Below are 21,986 nucleotides of genomic sequence, written 5' to 3'. Positions count from 1 at the left end.
GTCCTTTTGTCCCTAGGGTATGGCTTTCCGTGGGGTCCAGTCCTCCTCCGGGTAACCTTCCCCCTTGGGCCCTAGCGTCCCTGCGGCCACTGGCCTCGGTCAGGTTGCGGACGTGATCCGTAACAGTGTCAGGATAGGTTATCCCTCTATATAGTGCTGTATAGCTTGTCTTGCTCTGTGTGCTCTGTTGCTCTGTCCAGAGCAAGGAGAGCACCAGAGCCTGATCACGTGACCCCTTAGCAGTTCTCTGTCCCTGAGGTATGGCTTTCCGTGGGGTCCGTCCTTCCTCCAGGTAACCTTCCCCTTGGGGCTGAGCGCCCCTGCGGCCGCTGGCCTCGGTCGGATTGCGGTCGTGATCCGTAACACCTCTAGCCCACCCTGGAAGGTGTGCTAGGGCGGCATCACCCACCCCCGAGAACGGAAACGGAAAAATGGGTCCGAAGAATCTGGGTCGTAGTATTCAAGTACTAATATATATATAGAATAAATGAAATAATTACTTTTTTGTTCTAATCCACTCTTACATCTGCACTAAGACTTGGTCGTTGACTAGTATCATTTACATAATCGCGCTAATCGTCGTGAGTACAGTCATGAAGACTGTAGCGATTGCGAGCATATAGCTTCCAATGGCAAGGCCCACGTTAATGTTACGGCTAACGGCTGCCCCAAGCGCTGCGCCACAAGCACTCGCAAGAACGAGAGCCGAGGCCATAATTATGATCCGGTCCTTGTTCCAGCAATGTTCTACAAGCAGTGCCGGCAAGGCCGGTCCATAATGGCTTGCCGCATCTCGAAAACATGCCGTTTGCAATAGCCTTCCTTGGTTAGCCCCATTCATAGACAGGACTATTAGACTTACTCGTAAGTTTTGACGAGTTGACCCTCCTGGATAAACCTAGAGCTATTGGTTTTACCCTTTGCATTCCAGTAGAAGGCAAGAGTGCAAGGTCTCAAGCTAAGTTCCTGGCGAGCTAGGGACAGTTTCATCGCCTCATATTGGGCACAGAAGAAAGCAGGAGCGTACTCGTGGTCCGACATGGTGATATTGGGGCAGGCTAAGTTCTCGCAAGGATATAGTTCGCCATCCACCCCAAAACCAGCGCCGCACTCCTCATAGGCGACAAAGTCTATGTCTTCTGCTGTCAAAGTACGGTGGGCTAGAAGTGGGTTATCGATGATGACCTCAACCTCATCTCCGCATCCCTCTACCATGACGTAGATCTGCAATCATCATTAGGAGTAACTCGGGCCAAACAGCGGCACTATACGGACCTTGACCTCCTTGATCGAGATTGGCGCCTTTAGTGAGAATCTTCTCAAGAAACCAAATGTGTATTTCAGGTCTGCAATCTCGAAATGGTGCTTTTCGGGGCAAAAATCGATTATTCGAGCCAGATATTTCCCGCGCCGCTGGTAACATAACAAGACACATTCCTTGCGACCCTGTTCAAGAGCCTTATTGCAGAGCCTCCACAGCTTTGATGGCTTGCCGCATTCTTTCTCCTCTGATCTTACTTGAGGCAGGTTTACCAACTTGTGATTGTCCTCGGATTGTTTGACCGCTGACATTATGGGGACAAAAGGGGAGGAAAAGCAGAATCACTAGCAAGCAGCTTTGCATGGATGCTCACAGAAGATACTAGTTGAAAACGATTCAGCACAGGAGTCCGCAACGTCAATTATAATAAATCAAAAGAATGCCCTGCTTCAGCCTCGCGGTGCCTTATTTGTGATACCGCCCACAAACAGCCACTTGCTCAGCAAACTATCATGATGCTGTTGGCCATACTTGTTCCAACCAGAGACTAGCATCATGCGATAACACGCTCTACATTTCTTGTCTCAGCTTTGTACAGAAGCTCTGCCAATCCAATTTAGGTAGCAGCTTGCGGGCAGGGGACAGACCAAAGATGCAAAGTTTCTTATTGTTAGGACAGGCAGCAGCGTCTTGCTCACACTATTACATGATTTAATTGGACCGCGCAACATGCATAATTTTAAGCTAGCAAGGGTGCCAGCTTCACTTGTCTTTATACCAATTACTGCCAGCTGCGGGCAGGAGCTCAATTTCTGAGGCAGCCACGCTGCATGATGCACATGTACCTAGGTAACTGTCGTCCTGAATTAACTCTGAGCTGTTGCAGGACTAGGCATTTAGCTCTTGACCGGTGTGACCCCGCACTACGTTCCCGCTCTACTTGTGCCTCCTCCCTGGCGGGGCTGTGTGCATGGCACTTAAAATTACGCCTCAGAAAGCTAGAGTTATCACGCGCCGGGTTCGGACATCTGTTAATAACTTCAGCCCTGCAAAGGATTGCTTTTATGTGACAGCTTGGTAGAAGTCACTACATTAACAGTCTTAGTAGTTACTGTATCACAAGTTGCGTTCCACAAGATTGTGGCTCTAAGGATCATTGATGAACACACGATAGCACCTGCATTATGACACGTCTGAAGCTCTCGTTCAATCATCTGCTGTGTACTGTAGAAAAGCCAAGCAATGGGGGGAATACTACTGGCCCTGACAGGGCAACAGATCTGCGTGGGTGATTTCATCAGCCAATGCGGCGCCTTTCCCACATTTCAGTTCATGCCGCCGATCCGGGGCCACCTACTAAAGCCAGTTTACACCCGACGTCCGAAGCGGTTCATAACATTTGGACCCGACGTTCTGGAGCAGTGCAGGGCATGTCACATAATCTACTCCCTGGCTGTTTACCGTCCCTAGGGTGTTTCCTTCCCTGGTGCCGGACCCTCCCCCGGATACCCCCCCCCCCCCCCCCCCCTTCTTAAGGCCCTAGCGGCCCCACGGCCACCGGCCCTGACCGGGTGGTGGTCGTGATCCGTAACACTTTCACGCCGTTCAACCCCTATAGAATCTACCGCTAAGGCTATCTCAACATATAGATAATCAGCTCCCACTCTTGTTCTTCTTCTCTCGCTGCTTGCGTGGACTAACTTCCACCCACAGCGGAGGCTTGTCCCATAATCCAAAGACACTCTGCTTGACCATCCAATCTTGACTCTCTCTATGCAGCTCGAGATCAAACCTCCACAAGAGACGGGCGAGAATGAGGCTCGACTCCTGCCACGCAAGATTGCTTCCTATACAGTCTCGCGGACCGTAGCCGAACGGCTTATACGCATCGCGTCTATCGTGATAATAGGGTGAGCTGGGAATTAAAGCCCCGGGTAGCCAGCGCTCAGGTCGGAATTCGTGTGGTCGACACCAGTTGTAGGATGCCCGGGATGCTGCTAAAGGTGGCACACCGACATGTGTCTGCGACCAGTCAGTCAGGTCTTCGCTTCGATGCGGATAGCTTACCTGGGCAGGCACGAGATGGCCAGCAATGCCCATAGGCTGGTCGTTGCCAGTTACACGACCGAGGGTGCAGGGCACTGGAGGATAGAGCCTCAACGTCTCGCGCAGACACGCGCGGAGATAAGAGAGTTGGCTTACACCTGCTGCGTCGATTTGCGTTTCGTCCTCGAACGTCGCATCGATCTCACTGACACACTGCTTCAGGCAGCTCAGCTGAGTTAGCAAGAGGTAGGTCACACCAGACAGTGACGTGGCAACGGTCTCTGATCCGGCCACCATGAGCGTATCGAGGTTGCGCACAAGCTCCGATCGGGTCAATGTGTCAGTATGTCCTTTCTGGTCTGGCTTGGCTTGCATGAAGTGATCCACAAAATCGATATTACTTGACTCCCTTGCGCTGCTCAGCCGATGATTGAGCAAGTTCTCGACGTACCGTCGATGCTGCCGTTGCTGCTCTCGCAGCCTGGAGAAGAAGAGGCGTTGGAGAACCCATGTCGCTTTGGGCATTCGGAGCAGCAATGCTAGACGTGGAAACACCTTGATCGTTCTCTTGATGTTGTCGATCCAAGGATTAGTGTCGCCTTTCGCTAAGCCCCCTAGCGAAGCACCGAACGCCAGGTCGCCAATGATGTCGAAGGTGGTGTAGTTGAACAGCTCAACGAAGTCAACAGGCGATGAGCCTAAGGACTTCTGCTCTATCAGATTGAGAAGCAGGTAAGTGTACTTGTCCAGAATAGGTTGCTGCCGCAAGACGGCCTTGTGAGAGAATGCGGGTCCCATCAGTCGCCGATACCTTGCATGAGCTTCATGGCCGGCTTCGAGGATATCGGGAGGACCGAGCTTGATACCTGTAGGGCGAGACTTGCGAAGCTCATGGGCACCACGTCGACCATAGATGTCTTGCCATGCGGCGGGACACGTAAATGACAACGAGTTGGGACCTGAGCGTATCACTTCGCCGTAGAGCTCATGCCAGTCGAGTATCTGCCAAGTATGGTTGCCAGTGACGCCGTCAAGCAGTGCGAACGCTGTTGGGTATATGAGGCGCAATTTTGGGCCCGGAAAATTGCGAAGAGGATGTCTGTACAAGACGTAAATGGTTTCCCATAGCCACGAGCATGCAAAGTATGCGATCAGAACGTATGAGATTGCTCGAAAGGCCTCGCTCGTGTAGAAGTCGTCGTTGATTGAACCCTGCATCAGTCGGAAAGCCGACAGCGCGGCCATGGTGGTGTCTACTTGTGGAACCTGAGTTTGCACGCAGTGTATCAGACTAGAGAAGGTCGGAGTCCGAAAGGAATGAAACCATTTGGCACATGTCGACACGCGATACAGAGGTGTGAGATATCGCTGCTCGATGAGCAGGATGACTGGCCGACTTTTCTTTTGGGAAGCCCAAAGATTGCCATCCTTTACGCGTATTCCGATCCGGCTATGCCAGGTGGATCCGTTCTGATCGATGCTTGATTGGGTGACCCCTGACCATAGGAGGCCGCTGAGTTTTAGATTCCTTTTGTAGTCCTTTGCTGCGGTGTTCGGGCTTACTATTTCGTCCTGACGCTGGGCCAAGGGCCTACCTCGCAATAAGCTGCAGGACCGGCTCGACCAGACCTGCCCACGTGTCACCCAGATGTCCTGATATTGCGTAGACCAAGAAACGTGGAGCCTCACCTAGCATCCATGATTTTCTTCGTTCGTCCAGCAGCGCACAATAATATGCCAGAATCACGAGCGCATGCGGCTGGTCTTGACGGAGCATCGACACATAGTCCTCAGTCAGCGAGAGTGGCCATGCGATCAGCAGGCTGGTGCTCTTCCTGTCTGGCTCGGCTGCAGCGGCGTTTCTTGTAGCTAGTACAGTCGACAACCATTCAAGACGAGCAATTGCTGTCTGCAACGCTGTGATAGCAGAAGGTGAGTCCAGCGCCATGATGGTGTGCTCCAGCTGCCGAAAAAGCTCTTGTGGCAGTATACTGCGTCCTCCGGCTGCCAGCGTATCTGCGTCGTCGTCGGTCGTCAAGAGTGGTGCAAGATCGGAGCTCCTGAGTTCCGTCCAGAAACCCGAAACCACAGACCTCGTGCTTCTCAACAGATCCAAAGCCTGTGCAATGGTCTCAAGGCGTTGCTTGATGCTGTCATGGTGCCTTCTGATCGCTTCAAATACCACATGCTGTCCCAGTAGAAGAGGAAACAACAACGCAGGATAGAAAGCGCCCCCCTCTGCGTCTGATGGTATAACTCGATATGTCGACATCGCCTGAGACTGGAGCAAGGATGCCTGATAAGCGAATTGGCTTTGGTGCGGTTGTGCGATAGAGATGTGATAAGCCGCAAAGGCTAGCATCTCAAACATCAAGTGCTCATGTCGTAAACCGTAGTCGATGAATTTTCCCCGCAAGATCTGTACATGGCCTTCCCTATTCGAGAAGGTGTAGCAGCTCTCGGCAGTGAAATGATGGAATAATGCGATGTGAGACAGGTTCAGTGAGATGGAGGGCCCGATCGTCTGCTGTATTTCCCCTCCACTGGAATCGTGACTCGGTAGATCAGAGGCTACGCCAACAGATGGGGAAGCTTCGCTGGTCACGTTTGTAAGAGAGAACTGACTAGACTGAGAGGCGGCAGCAAAGAACGAGCACTCTCGACCTCGCGTGGCGCACTGAACACACCGTGGTCGTTCTTCATCGCACTGTCAAGCCGTGAGAAGATGGAGGGCGGACTACGCGAAAGCCGCACCTTGACATGAAATCTTTTGCACTCTAGGCAGCCTTTTCGGCTCTTCGTGTGCGTTTTGCGCGGTCGCTTGGGGCGAGTGCCTGTAGCTTCCGTCATGCTCGTGGCGTGGTCCGCTGCGCAAAGACACTTGCACAGACTGAGCAATTCGTTCTACATGAAAAGCTTGAGATGTGATTCCCTGAATAGCGGTGCGCCCACCGCCGAGGTCGAAGAGGAACAAGCAAGGAGAAGATCAGCCCTAGGAGAGCTTGCATCATTGTTGTCTGGGATGATAAGGTTTTAACCAGCGAGAGTACGCGTATAGGGTGGGGTCCGGCAGCCTGGACCCTACACAAATCTCAGTTCCTCACGACTGTGACGCGTTCTGCTTCCTCAACAACCTTCTGAGCTCGCTGTCAAGCTTTGCAACACGATATTGCACCATGACTAGTGTGAAGTCGCAGCTCAGAGGAGTTGCTGTCGCGAGACATGGAGCCTGGCGCGGTCCCTTAGGCAGTACAGGCTTTCTCAGATGCAGGCCTTTTAACATCATGTCATCGCTCCTGGTGTCCGATGCAATCTTTCCCAAGAAACACTACTAGCTCTGCACGACAGCAGCCACCTGAAGTCCCAAACGTTGCTCACATACATCGCATAACGAAATCGTCCAGCCTGACCAGCCACGAATATACTCCATGTCCGATCAGATTGTACAACATGATGGTCCGGCGATCCTCTCGGCTACTGCCGAGGGACGAGTCGGGATTGACTTCGATAACCAGCTTGTAAAATCACTCCTGAGGTTTGCAAAGAAACCAGAAGATGCAGCTACAGTTGCTGCACCACTACCGCCGTGCTTAGAGAGGGAGTGGAAAACCAGACTCAATATTGTGGTGCAAGTCATTGGGAGCCGTGGCGATGTTCAACCATTTGTCGCACTGGGTTGTGAGCTGCGTCGATCTGGCCATCGTGTCCGGATCGCGACTCATGCTGCGTTCAAAGCCTTCGTTCTGGAATCAGGACTCGAGTTCTATCCAGCCGGCGGCGATCCCCAGGAGTTGATGGCGGTGAGTCTGAGAGAACGGGTCTTCTACTCTCAATAAATTAATCGTTCAAGTACATGGTGAAAAATCCGAGCCTTCTCCCAAGCATGTCAGCGATGCGCAGCGGCGAAATCGGAAAGAAGCGAAAGATCATGGCGTTGACACTGGAAGGATGCTGGCGATCATGCATATCTCCGGACCCAGACACGCATGAACCTTTCGTTGCCAACGCCATCATTGCAAATCCTGTCAGCTTCGCTCACGTCCATTGCGCCCAGGCTCTTGGAGTGCCTTTGCACATTATGTTCACGATGCCATGGACCGCGACGAAGTCATTCCCACATCCGCTTGCGAACATAAAGGGGTCAGAGGTCGGAATGGGACGTGCCAATTACTGGTCATACCACTTTGTCTCGTACCTTGCCTGGCAAGGACTCGCAGATGTGATCAATGCTTTCCGAGAGCATACGCTTGGTCTTGCGCATATACCTCTTACAGAAGGCCCGACGATGCTGGAGACATTACAGATTCCACACACCTATTGTTGGTCTTCTGCATTGATACCGAAACCCAGGGATTGGCCGAGTTACATTGACGTGACGGGATTCATCTTCAGGCAGCCGCCTTTCTACCAAGCGCCAACAGAGCTAGAGGAGTTCCTTTCAGGCGGCAGTCCTCCGGTATACATAGGATTTGGCAGCATCGTGGTCGAAGACCCTCAACAACTTACAAGTACCATACTGGAAGCGATTGGAACGACGGGTGTCCGTGCCATTGTCTCTCCAGGCTGGAGCTCCCTTGCTAGCGTAGAGAAGCATACGAACAGCGATGTGTTCTTCCTTACCGGAGACTGTCCACACGAGTGGCTGTTCCAACAAGTCACTGCGGTAGTACATCATGGAGGAGCTGGAACAACCACATGCGGACTACGCAATCGCAAACCGACAGTGGTTGTGTCTTTCTTTGGCGATCAAATTTTCTGGGGCGACATGATCTTTGCAGCTGGTGCAGGGCCTCGGCCGATCCCATTCGAAACGCTCACTGCTGAGACTCTCGCAGAGGGGCTGGAATTCTGCTTAAGCGAAAAGGCGCAGGTCGCGGCGTACGAGATAGCAACACGAATGTGTGGCGAGGAAGGGGCCCAAGCTGCCGCAACTTCATTCTACAGACACTTATCCGCCGATGTTATGGCCTGCGATATTGTACCAGAGTATCCTGCGTCCTGGCTCTATCGACATGGCTCGAAGACTATCAAACTCAGCGTACAAGCTGCTGAATCCCTCCTACTGGATGGTAGCATCAAGGCCAAGCATCTCGATTTGTAAGTTTATCAAGCAAGAGGCCATTGGGTCAGAAACTAACCAATGCAGGTACTCACCCTGTCCTCTCCACCTGCGACATCGACGATGGGATCCTGCAACAGGAGTAATGGCTGCCATGGGTGAGACGACAACTGGTATGTTGAACGAAGTCATGGGCTTCTGGAAGAGACCAGTGGATCTACACGAGCGACGACTTGCCGAAGCTGTCCTGGCGCAGCAAACTCGTCCAACAAATGAAAGGGAGTCGAAAGAAACAGCCAGGAACTCGCCGGCTCATGTTGCCCAGATGGTGGGTAGTTCGTTATCCAGCGCTCCAAGATTCATGGGTCAAATGCTGAAGGGTTTCGTGGTGGATGTACCTCTGGCCGTGACAGAAGGCTTACGGGCTACGCCACAATTATATGGTGACAAAGTGGAGCACCTTGAGCCTGTCAACGACTGGAAGAGTGGCTCTGTGGTTGCTGGTAAACATTTTGTTGCCAGCTCCAAATCAGCCGCATGTGACCTGTGGGATCAGCCCGAGAAAGGGTACGCCGAAGAAGGCATGCAAAGTATTGGCAAGGGGCTTGTAAAAGGTTTGGTCGGAAGCCTGACCAAAACTGGGAGTGGTAAGTTTTCAATCCCTCCAACATCGCTTGAGCTGAAACTTTGCGCTCACAGCCATAACTGGTCTGGTCGCGTACCCTGGCGACGGCATTGCCAAGAGCATGCACAGCCTTTTCCACATCAACATACGCAATACTATCGCAGACGCTAAACGAGTCGAAGGCAGAGTATGGTTGCACAAGGATCACAAAGATTTTATCGCGGAGGCAGTGGTCAACAGATTCCAACTGATGCAAGGGAATCGAGACAAGTTACAAGTGGCCAAAAGGAGGGACTAAATCCTCTCTGTACATTGATGTATTAATACGAATAACATTCTAATTCACACGAAAGGATACGCAGTTGGCAATTGCAGATGTTGGTGAAATACATGGTAGTCGAAAGCCAAATGGCGTGACCAACGCTTATGTTGCCCCTAGAATCAGCCGAGAGCCACATTTCCGACCCAGGCCTCATTCTAAACGCTGATATGGCTGAAGAGTATGCTAGAGGCAATGGAGTGATTGCAAATCCCGCGAAAGGACCGCCGGTACATGAAACTTGAGGTCTGCGCCAAGACCCATTGATGGATTTGTTCTACAGGCTATCTTACGGATATTTGTTTAGAAGACATGGTAACCCTTCCATAAATGCCAAGCTAATGTGCCTAACCCTCTATTTGTTTGGGCCATAATTCTGCTGACCAAGTGAATGCATATTGTTTCCTCGCACTCGAGTGTCCTGCGCTGAAAGCTTATACCAGATGATACTGACAATAAGACAGATGAACATCAAAAGGAAGTCGTAAATATAGAGGCACCATTCGTTCTGGAGAAGATATCCTTCCTGTTGCCAGTCAGTCAAGCTCAGTATTGCCGTGCAGAACTCACCTTTCCCATGCCATATTCTACACAGCGTGCAAAATTTCGAGCCGTGATCAAGGCACTCACGGTGTAGAGGGCAAGCATGAACCGTTTCCAGTTCATATCATAGCTGGCGGGAGTTGGGTTATGGGCCAGACGCTTGTGGAACACACTCGCAACTACAACGAAGAACCCAAAAATCAGGATCTGAAGCACGAGACCACCAAGAATAATGTTCTCCGCCATGTCGACATTATCCTGGTTCTCAGCCTTGGCCATCAGACCGCCTCCGGTGCTCTGCATGAGGAAGCAGAGAACATCGCCACTGACGAAGATCTTAGTGAGCCACTTTACTCGCACCATGGAATATCGCTCTCCTTCAACCATGCGAATCAGGCGTCCCAAGATCATGTATATCGAGGCAGCGAACAGAATTGGCGCAAGAAGGATAAGGAGGGACTGGATGACGTATGGCGTAATGCTTTCGCTATCGTTCGCGGCAGCTGCTCGTGCAGCATAGCCAATGGTTTCAACTGTTCCACTTGGTCAGTTTGACTTTGCTGCGCGAATGATGTGACTTACACAATGCACCGACGACGAAGGGCGTGCAGAACCATAGCTTTGTTCGAAACAAGCGCCAGCTGTGGAAGAGGAATAGGGCGCAGAAAACAAGGGACGCAATTACACCACCAGCAACCGATGGAGTGTAGGACCAAAGGACATATTCGACTGGCTCGTTGGATGACATGTTGGTGGTGGGAAGTGCTTGTAGCCGCCCTTGTATATGCTGAGGAATAATTTGTTCGCTAAGGCTGCCTTGTTCTAGACAATTTACGGTGAGAGAAAAAGTAGCAGAATAAGTAGGAAGGACGCTGGTACACTGCCATCTATTTATCAGTTGAGCAACATATAGTGCCGTGCGGTTGATCTAGTGGCTTCGGAGAGCACGCGTATAACGGCGGTGATCCACTCTATACGCGTAAAATAGCAGCCAGATTGGGCGTCACCCGTAAAGCTTATTTCTGAGCTGCTTCAAGAAGTCCACTGCAGCGGAAGGCGGCGTGCTTAGTCTTGCAGAAGATAGGAAGGGATATGAGCAAGCGCTATGAGGCCTGACAGGTCTCGAGGCCCCAACTTGCCATGGATACCGCTGCCTGTGGTTGCTGAAACAACGTTCCGACAGCCTTGGCACTATTTCATCCAGCATGCTATGATCTGCTGTCGTGGTGGATGTTTTCACCCACATACCTTTATGATACACATACAGCAAGAGCTCGTCGCGGCTATTGCCAGCCTAGTATGCGCGGTTGATCTTCCAAGCTCTAAAGAGTTGCTCTTGCTGTATCGTACATTTTCAATTCTCAAAGACAATGTCGTGGTCGTGTGGCGAGATACCCATCCTGCCCCGGCTAAGCACCGACGAACGATGCTAGCTATCAAACAATCACGGACGTGTTACATGTCGACATCAAGCCTTCTATCTTGTTGCCGAGCGGATTTGCCTCTTGCCAGCTGCACGGCCATTCGCTCTACTGTACAACCAACAATATTAGCAAATCGATAAGGCCAGCTACATATTCCTTATGAATGGAATGAGTCAGAGTACTTATACCTGCTGTGCATGGAGCTCTTACTGCCTCAGACGATGGCGAGCGTGTTCTGAACACCGGATGTCGCGTGCAAATCTACTTCAAGCATGAAAGCGTGGTTATTTTCTTGCTCCTGAAAGATAGCCCCCGCGCACATCACACAATGCGAGCATAGACGTGAGAGAGGTGTTCTCCTCTCGTGGCCACGAACGACGCTAGCACTGAGAACCTAATATTTATACTGCAGCTCTCTCGCTGCAGCATGGCAAGGCCGGCGACTACACTGCCCGCGGCTGTCGCCTTCGACCATATTATTTGGCCCATACTTGTCCGGTACCGAGAGCGATGCAAGCCTGATCGATTACGAGTACAGTTCAGACGCCGTTTTGCGCCCAAATCGAGATACCATGAGCCGAACACCTACTTCTGAGGTTGGCGACGATGAAAACCTGTTCAGCCAATTTCTTCGCCTTCGACCTCCCCAGTCCTCTTCGTCAGATGACAACTTGAGCGAGTCAAACAGCACAACTATGGCGGCGTTTGGACCTTGCCAAACTTGTATGAGCTCCAGGTTGTTTTCGGCTAGCGCCGCCATTGTTGTACACGAGGAGCCGCCAGGAGAGCGTTGCCGTGTCTGTATCGTGCAACAGATCAGGCCGCGCGTTAGCCTGCCGAAGTCACTTCCGCCCAAGAGTTGCGAACCATGACCGAAACGAGGATCAAACGATCGCGGCTTCAAGAATGGGAGGAAAGAAAAGCGCAGGAGGCGATAATCACAGCACTAGACGAAACAAGGTTAAGAGACGATGATAGAAGTCGTAGGTCACGAACGCGGAGAATGTTGCTATCTGCAATAAGGAGCGGTAGAAATGCGGGAATAGCTAGTCGAAGCAGCAACGACATTGCCAGAGCCTGAAAGACCTAAGGTCTTTTAAGCTTAGTGTTGTACTCTATCTCGCCTATCTAGAGGTGGACCTTCATCTCATTAGCTACGCGGGCACCCCCTCCTGTAGTGGTATTTATATCACTAATCTTCTAGTTGCTATTATCTATAGTGGTAACATAGTTGCTATCTATAGTACTGTCTAATAGGGTTAACACGCTATTATTTTCTGTGGTCGTGTCTGGGCTTATATACTCACTATTACTGGTGTTGTTACTGTGCTTGCTTATGTCACAACTACTTGTAAAGCAACCTGTATTGTGGCGTGCTATACAAAGGTGTAGCACTTGGATTATATAGTGCTGTATCTATTACAGGGAGAAGCTCTTCTTTAGTGGTACATTATTTGGCTACTCTCGCGGGCCGCTTGGATTGAACTAAATAGTGCTACAGGTAGAAGCCATAACATTATTGTCGCTATAAACGCTATTACACCCTAGACTCGCTATCATACTGACTTTTGCTTAGCGTTCTCTATTGAATGGTCCGCCGAGCTCGGCAGCCTCCGCATTCGTGACTGCAGTTTGCGTGAACATTTTTGCTTGAGAGCGGCATGAAAGCTAATGTTCGCAAAGTGAGCCATGGCAACCGACTGTCTCATGCTTGGCGAGTTTGGGTATACTAGAAAGAGTTGCTCTTCTAGAGCCTTAGCCGGCCTGAAACGGTCGTTAAAGCCCTTCTTTCCGCTCAGAGGCAGTTCATTGGAGACCAGCTTATGGCTCTTCCTGGTCAAGCTTTCCAGCGCTCTAGACATGCCCGAAATTTCACCGAGTTCTTCCAGTGGTTCGACTCCCAGCAAGAGTCGCTGGACACCTGCTTCCCGCAAGAATGCCATTGACGCGACAAGTAGTAGATCAACCATGCCACGAGGGGCATTCGCCCTTGCGATTAGAGGGTCAACATGATAACCGTCTTTTAGCTTCCGCAACGCAGCGAAGCCGTTGATTTTGCCCAGGGGATCTTGGCTGTAGATAAACACCATGAGACGGTGGAGGGAGAACAGGTCGAAGACTGTCACGTAAGCTTGAACGCTGCGCGTGTCGTTACGTTCGGCTCGCCAAGTCTCATACAGATCAGAAATTTCTTGCTCGAGGCGCAAATCTCGTTGGTATGTGGGGCAGTATATGCTCAGTTGTGTCCCCGACTTCATGAGCTGCTTGCATTGAGTACGGATTCGTTTGCCTTCACCACCAAGGAGGACTGGGTTGCTCCTAACGTCCAAAGCGCGTTCTCGAGCAAACTGCACTGTAGTCCAGCCGAGCTCTTTCGAAATCCTGGCCATTTCAGCACTGGCGCCGGTGATGGCGTATTGCCAGTGTCGAGTTCGACAGTAGTTCTGGAACTCTTCAAGAACACTTTGATATCGAGAGATGGGGCAAATTGGGTCGCCACTGACGACGGCCACTCTGTCGATGAGTCGATAGGAGACGACGCCGGTGCGTGAGGGATTGAGGAAGAATTGGTACGCATGATCGCGGACGCCCATATGTGTCATACGACCATATTGCCCTAGTAGCCTCTCGATGACCTGTAAGGCGTTGAGGTCATCAAGTTTGTAGATACATCCAGGCAGATTCGGCTTTTTGTCCTGAGTGAGACTTAGCTCTCTCGGCAGCATGACTTGCGACGGCGCTGTGAGGATCTGAGCTGCAATAGCTACGCCATTGCGAAGGCTAGTTCCATCAATAGTCTCGAGGCATAGGTTCGGTTCGTGTGCTGGTTCGGGGTTGAAGAAGTCACTGATTGATGACTTGGTTCGAGGGTCTGTACTCAGGGCGAGGAATTTGTTCGACAGTTCTCTACCCAGGGCCTCGTGAAAAAGGGGCCGAGCAGCTGGCACCTTTGGCTGCTTGCTTGAGGGCATGATTGGCGGCACCCTTTCTGCGCGGCTAGCTGCTCGGAAGAATCTGTGTCCTTCGACAACCATGATGGCGATGTGGCATACTTATAGCTAGCTCTCGCAAATTGAAGGCCCATTGTTGCGCCAGGGGGTCACGGTCAGGGTAATCCCGTTGTGATGTGGTCTAGATGGTCACCTATTTCCAGTATGAAAGGCGGACCCACCCTCCTAGCCTTGTCTGCCCAAGAGGGCAAGCAGACGACGAGGTCCGCGTCAGACCCGCTGTAATTGGTGGAAGCAGGCTCGTAATCCGGATTCGTCGAAGAGAGTTTGTCAGTTTTCCAAAACCAGTCGGGAAATTGAATACGAGCGACATTCGAGTCAGGCCGTCGTTGGAACCCGATTATGTTTGTTGGTGAGGCTCCTGTGATTTGACGCGGCTGGCTAGGCAAACGCGATTCCAGGCTCGTCTGACATCATCCTGAAAAAATACACGAGCAATACTTGAAGCTTGCCACTCGAGCTAATAGAACGATAGAGAGTTCAAAAGACAGTCGGCTGCGGCCCCGTGAGGCTGACGAACGGTTGTCCAATATTTGGCTGCCTTCGCATTGCGCGTCTACCCAGCTGCGCACAGCCTCTCGGATGAGCATGGGTCCACCATCAGGTTGCAAACGCATTCCTCGTCTGCTCGGTTTCTTTCCTTAGGTCAAAGGGTTCCGAGCCCAACTCACTGCACAGGCAGAGGCTTTCAGAACCTTCCGAGTACGCGACGTCTCGAGGTCTATCGCGGTCTGGACCCACCAATGTGCACAGGGATCGGGCCTGGGGTCGGCCACAGCAAAACCCGTTAAAACAGCACCAACCTCCATTAGACCGGGCAAGTGCAGGAGAGATTGAAACGCTGCAGCAACAGCATGCCTTGCCAAATGCGGAATTGACGCGCGTCAACCGCCGATGGAGGTCTGTGAGTACAGGGGCTGCGACTGAGCTTTGCTCCTAGCAAGCTGGACTGATTTTGAACTTGCTGGGAGATGTTGAAGTGCCTGTGTCAGTGTTGACACCAAATCATTGTATGCGTCCGCCGAAATTTTTAGCGCAGCGAAATCACGATCGATAGCTTGTTGCATCAGCTTGACTGCGGCAACCACATGATGTGCATATGGATCGATAGCCATGATCGGGACAGTGGCGCTGATTTCGTCGCGTGAAATGGTGTACTTGTTGTTCAAGCCGAATTGTAGGCAGTTCAAAACCCAGCTCTCGGCTTCCGTTCGCTTGGCCGAGAACTGGGCCAACAAGTCCTGTCTCTCACTCGCCGCAAGTGTATCGACGCCGATCAAAATGGAGAGGTGGTAGTGCATCACGCACACATACCACCTGAGCTTCGTCTCTTGTTGGAAAAAGAGTATGCGCCTTTGACACGCAGCCAGCAAATCTCGATAGGTGCTGTTCCAGAGGTCGATCCCTTCCACGACTGCGGAAAAGGCTCTACTGACCTCGGGTTCATCGTGTCCATCGCGCAAGGCTTCTTTCATGTTGGCTGTGAGCTTCCAAACTACCAGCTTCCATGCTGAGGCAGCAGCGATGATTCGGTTAGCTCTGTCGTCCGTCAACTCAGGCTCCAACAACCAATGAGAGGAGGATTGCTGAAAGATCTCTCGACAAGTCTTGACCATGCGCCACCACGACTCGGATTCGAGGCCGTAAAGCCCGGAGGAGAGAAGTGGGCGACAGCTCAATGTTAGTGACGCAGACGTGTCGAAGGTCAACGCAGCCCAGTAAGCAATGTTCTCATATGTGATGAAGTTGGCAGTTGTCATTGTCCGTGGGCTGGAGCCGTGACCTGGAGTTGGTGGGGCGGTGAGGTTGACCTGAGCACCGTTGAATTGCAAACTTCGTTGGCGAGCTCGGAGCTGTTGAATCTGTTGGAGGGCAGCATGAACACAAACCTGACCGGAGATACCCTCGATCTCTTCCTCTTCTTCGAGGCCAACGGGTATCGGCGTCAGTGCGAAGAGCAGCAAAGTACACATTGACCGGTAAGAAGGCCGATTGATGACCTTCAACATGTCGCGACGGGCAGCTCTCCACAATTTTCGCACTATTTCAGCATCGGCCGTCGACTCAACCACAGGCAGCCATCGTGCAGCATAAGCATGTATAGTAAGGTTGAGAGACTGTGCAATCTGAGTGCTGGTCGTTCGCCGAGTCGATGGAGATCCGAAGTCGAGGTCGTACTCTTCGTCCATCCAGCTGTCCAGCTGCTCGCAAACGTGAGAGATGCTCACCGATATCTCTGCAGAGCTGTGGTCCCCAAATCTAGAGGAGTCAATGTCGGTTTACTTGAAGTCAAATCGTCACTTACGCAAATGGATTACTGTATTTTCCCATCCACGAGCCGAGAATTGTCTCGAAAGCACCCTTGTAGATGCTCCGGAGCCATTGCGACGTCAGAGGATCACAAATGTCCTCGACACCTGCGCCATTCCACCGGGTGGTGCTGCTGCTGGAGCTATAGAGACTCAAGGATGGTAAGGACGGCGTTTCCATCTGAGGAAGCAGACGATCTGGCGCATCCCGCTGTTTACGAACATTTCGGCTCTTTGCCTGCTTTGACCTTGCGGTCTGTCGAGGCGTGTTAGATGCAGCCGCATCCTTGATCCACTAGATTGGATGAGCCGATATTCGCAGCCACACGCGGTGAACCATACCTCAAATGTACATTCATGATGTCGGCTCAAGCATCTTGAACAAGTGATAAGCTCAGAAGAGTCGCCGGTGCGACGGCCCCGCCCTGCATCACACGCGACGCGCGACTTTCGGCATTGGTCGCAGCTGGAGTATTGAATACGGCGAGGTGCCAGATCATTTCGCGTCATAGTGCCGACATGTCGTTCAAAGACAATGCATTGAGGCTCGTCGGATCCGTAAGGCCAAAAGGAAAAAGAGAGGGTCCCGTGCAGGCTACGGCAATTTGTTTAGACAGACAGCTCCCACCCCTGTTTGGGTTAGGCATGGCTGCCCCGCTTCTCCGCCTGGAAGCCCCAAAACGCCCCGCACATGCAAACTGGCGGCGTGGCTGGGCACGGAATTTTCAGGGGTTTGCGAGCGTCAGGCTTATTCTTTATCTCCCATAGGGTCGAGGCTAGCTGATGCTTAGGATTGCAAGCTCGGATAACACTTCCAGATTTCTCCAGACATTGACACCAACCATATGAATAGGGTCAGGCATGCTCACGCTTCCTTCGCGAATCTGGCACCCGCAATCCCCCGCACGTTCTATTGGCCTTGTGCGCTCTTGCTGTACTGATAGAAGCCATTGCCGTTCTTCACACCCAATCTGCCTTCATCAATAAGGTTCTTGAGATACGCTCGTGGCCGCTCCGGAATGTTCCCTCTTTTCGCAGCATAATGCTCCTCTATGTCAAGCACAACGTCCAATCCCACGACGTCCATCTGCTCGAATGGACCCTTTGGCGTCTTTAGCACGCTCTTGAAGATCTTGTCGATCTCCTCGGGTGTCGCGACGCCCTCAGAAGCTGTCAGCAGAGCTTCTCGCTTTATGGCTGCCCAGATTCTGGCGTTGTCAGCAGTGTGCCGCGTGATTTAATCAAGCATACCTGTTGTAGATATATCCCATGGAGTCCTGCTTGACTCGGAACGGCTCGAAGCCGTGCTGGAGACACCGATCCATCATTAGGTCGACGCATGCTGGGTTAGTATTGTCGTGGCCCATGATCTCGATCGCTGTGCCAGCCATCAGCAGTGTCCGAAGGTTTGATTTGCCAACATACCAGGTGTTTCTGGAGGCCAATCTAACATTGTCAGCATTCTCTAGCGGCAGTTGTTACAATGACCTACAACTATGAGCGCTCAGGATTCGCTGGTCGTTTTTCAACTTGAGCCCCTCGATCAGCTCCGAGATGGGATAGCTACTCGAGTTTGATGCAATTATAGTATCATCTGGGGCTGTCGCGTCGAGTTGCTGCAGGATATCGCGCTTCAACTCGATTCTTTCGGGGACGCACTGCGTGTTGTTAGCGTAGGCTGAAGCTCAGACGCCTTATATCACCTCAACCACCAGCCATGAGGCCTGCAGAGCCGTTGTCAACTTACTTGGAGCATGAGTGACAATGCTTCCTGCTGCCATCTGTCCAGATTCCTGCTGGAGATGACGGATAAAATCTGACGCGGCATGCAATTGGCTTTCCTGCCCATCAACCAAATGAACGTCTTTGCCTCTGCTGAGCCACTACCGAGCGGTCAGCGCTGCGTCATCCCAGAGCTCGTCAACGCACCATGTACGCCAGTCTTCTGCCTTGAGTGCCTGCACCCAGCAAGGTCACACAGCTGCGCTCGCCGAGCGCAAGAGATCCCATGTCAAATGACAATCAGTTGAGCTACTGCTTTTCCGGTGTGGAACACATCGAAGGATTTCCGTCAAACCCATGCCTCTATGAAGTCCAAGAACTCCGAGGTCGATACCCGATGACGCTGTATGGCAAGCCACGCTTCGGACCCGTTGTCGGAACCGATGGTCTCTTGGCATGACAAGTGCCAAGGAACGGTTCAACGCACCTCTTGCCAGTACCGCAGCTACGTTTATCTGGTGGCTGTTGATCCGACTAGGTGAAGTTTCGGACTCTTCTTCTCGCGACTCCGCACACCTGGGGGAAAGCGGTTCCTAGTGAGATTCGGATAGGGTTCCTGCATTTGTTTCACGCAGGCAATGTGACGACAGCCCCACCTAGACTACGCTACCAGGAAACGCTGGTGGGAGACGGCGGTCCCAAGTTTGATCTTTCCCATTCTAGTCAACTCATGAACGTTGGGACTTCATGCATGATGCTTCGTATGGGAAAATCTCCGAGGAAGCTCCAGCACCTGCACCGCCCCAGAAAACTGCATGCTTAACGCACACAGCGGATATGCCTAACACCTTGCTCGAATGACATTTCTTCTCGACGATGGCCATCGAAATCGATGATAACATCAGATCGAGTTGCCCAACAGCACTCCCGCCCGTTAGGAAGAGTTCACGCCATTGGTATATCGCCAAGTGATGCTCATTGTGCCAAGCTTTTGGTGGCAAAGCTTGCCTCTGCCCAAGGACAAACCTCCTCCCAACGTCATACGGCTAGACACGTTACTGCGTATGCTCCACGCTTTCTCGAAGACTTTGAGCCCGTCACTCGCCATTGGGGCGAGATACGCTTTGCTTTGTGAGCGAAGCTTCAATACGACCATGTTGCAGCGGATGAGACTTTGCGCAAAAGCTGTCGCTTATGGTGTTCCATATTTCTGGGGGCGTAACATGCGAACCCTGTTCAAGACGATGATTTCACAGGCGTGCTGCCTACGGAAGTAGCATCCATACAGGGTTTCACGTTGCAACAGGGCTCAAGAACCTACGATTAGGTTGCCGCTATACATTGCCAAGGCATGCCAAGTGTGCAGATAAGCGAGACCTCGATTGGCGATCGGTTCCGAACCGTGGTGAGGAGGTGGTCGATCATGGAGACCCCATGCTTTGCGCGCTGGCTCAGTACGTCTATATCAAAGACCGTCCCCAGCAACTTTCTCCAGACGAGTCCAACTTCACACTTATCTCCAGCCGTCAATAATGACAGCAGATACGTACCCTAAGGCCGATCATGGTGTCAATCAGAAAGTCATCGCATCGGAGCAGGAGTCCATCGAAGGCCGTCTGGTAAGCATGCTCTCGATATATCATTGCCCTGTGCTGACAAAAGAAGAACATGAAACAGCATAACCCCGACTGGACTGGCGAAGATGTCGATACATCCAATGTTGACCCAAAAATGACTCTTCGCAAGATGGACTTACGGTTGATTCCTATGCTGGCGCTCCTGTATCTTCTCTCTTTCCTCGATCGCAGTAACATTGGCAATGCCAAGATCCAGGGCATGCAGGAGGATCTCAATCTGAGCGGTCCGGAGTACAGTCTGTGCGCGACCGTCTTCTTTTTTACCTACGCAGCGTTCGAAATCCCATCCAATCTACTACTCAAGCGATTCCGACCTTCTGTTTGGTTGCCAAGCATTATGATTGCGTGGGGTACGGTTATGACGTTGATGGGACTCGTTCAAGACTACCATGGTCTACTCATCGCTCGAATCTTCCTTGGTGTTGCCGAAGCTGGTCTGTACCCTGGAGTCGCATACTATCTGACAATGTGGTATGTTTCTGAAGAGCTGCAATTCCGACAAGGCCTGTTCTTCAGCGCGGCTTCAATGGCTGGTGCTTTCTCTGGGTTACTGGCCTATGCGATCGCGCAGATGGACGGTGTCGGCGGCTACGCAGGTTGGAGGTGGATCTTCATCTTGGAGGGTCTACTAACAGTGGTTGTGGCGATCGCTGCATTCTTTCTGCTGTACGACTTCCCGGACACGGCTGGATTCTTGACGACCGAGGAGAAGGCGTGGGTTGTGCACCGCCTTAAGTACCAGGGAAGCAAGAGAAGTGGCCGACTGGTGGCCGAGAGTGATCAGTTTCAGTGGAAATATGTTCGCCAAGGTAAGTGCCTACCGTATTTGACAGTTGTCCACTAACGACCCTAGCGTTGACGGACTGGCAACTGCATCTATCCTTCTTCATGTATTGGGGAATAGTCTGCCCGCTCTACGGCATTTCACTCTTCCTTCCATCAATCATCAACGAACTAGGCTACGTGGCCACTACCGCCCAGCTTCTCACCATTCCAATCTACTGCACAGCAGCCGTCCTCGCCATTGTGGTCTGCGGGCTTTCAGACCGTGCAGCCAAGCGTGGCGCCTCACGATGGCCATTCGTCTTCGTTCCCATGACGGTCATTCTGATCGGCTTCGTCATGGCCATCAGTGGCTCCGCAAAAGGCGGCGTCCCAGGCGTAGTGTACGCTGGAGTCTTCATCGCCACGTGCGGAATCTATCCCGCCTTCCCCGGCAACATCACTTGGATATCGAATAATTTGGCCGGTAGCTACAAGCGTGCAGCAGGCATGGCGTTCCAAATCGGCATTGGCAACCTGGGCGGTGCCATGGCTAGCAACTTCTATCGCAAACAGGATGCGCCAAAGTATATCCTGGGCCACGGGCTGGAGATTGGGTTCGTGGTTGCTGGCATGGCGGCCTGCGTGGCGCTCAGAGTGTGCTATGGGGCCGCCAATGCGAGGAGGGAGAAGAGTGACGAGGCTGAGCGGTTGACAGATGAGCAACTGTCTCAGCTAGGCGACAAGAGTCCTACGTTCAGGTATACGTTGTAGTCACGTGGCCAGTGAATCATGCCACTTCCCGAATCAAGATTCTGTGTGAAGATCAGGCGCATATGCCACCACGCGGTGGTCGCTGTATCGACAGAAAGAAGCTGCTACGCTTTGTTCTAATGATCGGCGCCCTAATCATGGAGTTCGGAGATCCAACCTTCCAGCACTTCCTGCTGACTGATTTGCCAGCTTTTTGCTTAGAACTCCCCGGCTATTTCACCTGTTTCCTTCTTACACCACAATGCCTGCTCGGAAACCTCTCACAATTCTCGGAGCGCTACCAAAAGCTAACACCGACCCTAAGATTCGCATATTAGGACGCCTTAGCCAGAGAACTCGAAGCTAAGGGGCAGCTGAGGGCGAGAGTCGAGCGTTGAAGACCTTTTCGACGCTATCCCTATTGATCCGTCGAATGCTAAAGGCTCCAGCTTCAAAACTTTGGCCATCTATCTTATTTTCCTCGAAATCATTTTCGTCAACGTATCGTGGAACTT

General features: G+C 51.9%; 10 protein-coding genes across 10 annotated transcripts; 2 read left to right on the top strand and 8 right to left on the bottom strand.

The window, feature by feature from the left end:
• Positions 1-858: 858 nt before the first annotated feature.
• HMPREF1541_03510 (uncharacterized protein) lies at positions 859-1,041 on the bottom strand (the record flags this gene model as incomplete). The annotated part of the gene is made up of 1 exon (XM_008717861.1): positions 859-1,041. One exon carries the CDS (start codon positions 1,039-1,041, stop codon positions 859-861), a length of 183 nt encoding a protein of 60 aa, XP_008716083.1.
• A 1,873-nt stretch (positions 1,042-2,914) lies between these two features.
• HMPREF1541_03509 (uncharacterized protein) lies at positions 2,915-4,525 on the bottom strand (the record flags this gene model as incomplete). The annotated part of the gene is made up of 2 exons (XM_008717860.1): positions 2,915-3,283; positions 3,329-4,525. 2 exons carry the CDS (start codon positions 4,523-4,525, stop codon positions 2,915-2,917), a joined length of 1,566 nt encoding a protein of 521 aa, XP_008716082.1.
• Positions 4,526-4,898: 373 nt separating this feature from the next.
• Positions 4,899-5,255, bottom strand: HMPREF1541_03508 (uncharacterized protein; the record flags this gene model as incomplete). Its single annotated transcript, XM_008717859.1, has 1 exon — positions 4,899-5,255. The coding sequence occupies one exon, from the start codon at positions 5,253-5,255 to the stop codon at positions 4,899-4,901; it is 357 nt and encodes a 118-aa protein (XP_008716081.1).
• Positions 5,256-5,908: 653 nt separating this feature from the next.
• HMPREF1541_03507 (uncharacterized protein) lies at positions 5,909-6,010 on the bottom strand (the record flags this gene model as incomplete). The annotated part of the gene is made up of 1 exon (XM_008717858.1): positions 5,909-6,010. The coding sequence occupies one exon, from the start codon at positions 6,008-6,010 to the stop codon at positions 5,909-5,911; it is 102 nt and encodes a 33-aa protein (XP_008716080.1).
• A 725-nt stretch (positions 6,011-6,735) lies between these two features.
• Positions 6,736-9,289, top strand: HMPREF1541_03506 (uncharacterized protein; the record flags this gene model as incomplete). Its single annotated transcript, XM_008717857.1, has 4 exons — positions 6,736-7,107; positions 7,158-8,404; positions 8,454-9,013; positions 9,066-9,289. The coding sequence occupies 4 exons, from the start codon at positions 6,736-6,738 to the stop codon at positions 9,287-9,289; spliced, it is 2,403 nt and encodes an 800-aa protein (XP_008716079.1).
• Positions 9,290-9,665: 376 nt separating this feature from the next.
• On the bottom strand, positions 9,666-10,601 carry HMPREF1541_03505 (uncharacterized protein; the record flags this gene model as incomplete). The annotated part of the gene is made up of 3 exons (XM_008717856.1): positions 9,666-9,836; positions 9,881-10,386; positions 10,436-10,601. 3 exons carry the CDS (start codon positions 10,599-10,601, stop codon positions 9,666-9,668), a joined length of 843 nt encoding a protein of 280 aa, XP_008716078.1.
• A 2,232-nt stretch (positions 10,602-12,833) lies between these two features.
• Positions 12,834-14,312, bottom strand: HMPREF1541_03504 (uncharacterized protein; the record flags this gene model as incomplete). Its single annotated transcript, XM_008717855.1, has 1 exon — positions 12,834-14,312. The coding sequence occupies one exon, from the start codon at positions 14,310-14,312 to the stop codon at positions 12,834-12,836; it is 1,479 nt and encodes a 492-aa protein (XP_008716077.1).
• An 860-nt stretch (positions 14,313-15,172) lies between these two features.
• On the bottom strand, positions 15,173-16,778 carry HMPREF1541_03503 (uncharacterized protein; the record flags this gene model as incomplete). Its single annotated transcript, XM_008717854.1, has 2 exons — positions 15,173-16,547; positions 16,594-16,778. 2 exons carry the CDS (start codon positions 16,776-16,778, stop codon positions 15,173-15,175), a joined length of 1,560 nt encoding a protein of 519 aa, XP_008716076.1.
• A 729-nt stretch (positions 16,779-17,507) lies between these two features.
• HMPREF1541_03502 (uncharacterized protein) lies at positions 17,508-18,607 on the bottom strand (the record flags this gene model as incomplete). The annotated part of the gene is made up of 6 exons (XM_008717853.1): positions 17,508-17,805; positions 17,849-17,975; positions 18,023-18,043; positions 18,090-18,255; positions 18,345-18,480; positions 18,534-18,607. 6 exons carry the CDS (start codon positions 18,605-18,607, stop codon positions 17,508-17,510), a joined length of 822 nt encoding a protein of 273 aa, XP_008716075.1.
• Positions 18,608-19,851: 1,244 nt separating this feature from the next.
• HMPREF1541_03501 (uncharacterized protein) lies at positions 19,852-21,492 on the top strand (the record flags this gene model as incomplete). The annotated part of the gene is made up of 3 exons (XM_008717852.1): positions 19,852-19,938; positions 19,985-20,765; positions 20,810-21,492. 3 exons carry the CDS (start codon positions 19,852-19,854, stop codon positions 21,490-21,492), a joined length of 1,551 nt encoding a protein of 516 aa, XP_008716074.1.
• Between the last annotated feature and the right edge of the window lie 494 nt (positions 21,493-21,986).

Source organism: Cyphellophora europaea (assembly GCF_000365145.1).
Source record: "Cyphellophora europaea CBS 101466 unplaced genomic scaffold supercont1.3, whole genome shotgun sequence".
In the NCBI taxonomy this organism is placed as follows: Eukaryota; Fungi; Ascomycota; class Eurotiomycetes; order Chaetothyriales; family Cyphellophoraceae; genus Cyphellophora; species Cyphellophora europaea.
This window is presented reverse-complemented; position numbering and strand designations above follow the sequence as displayed.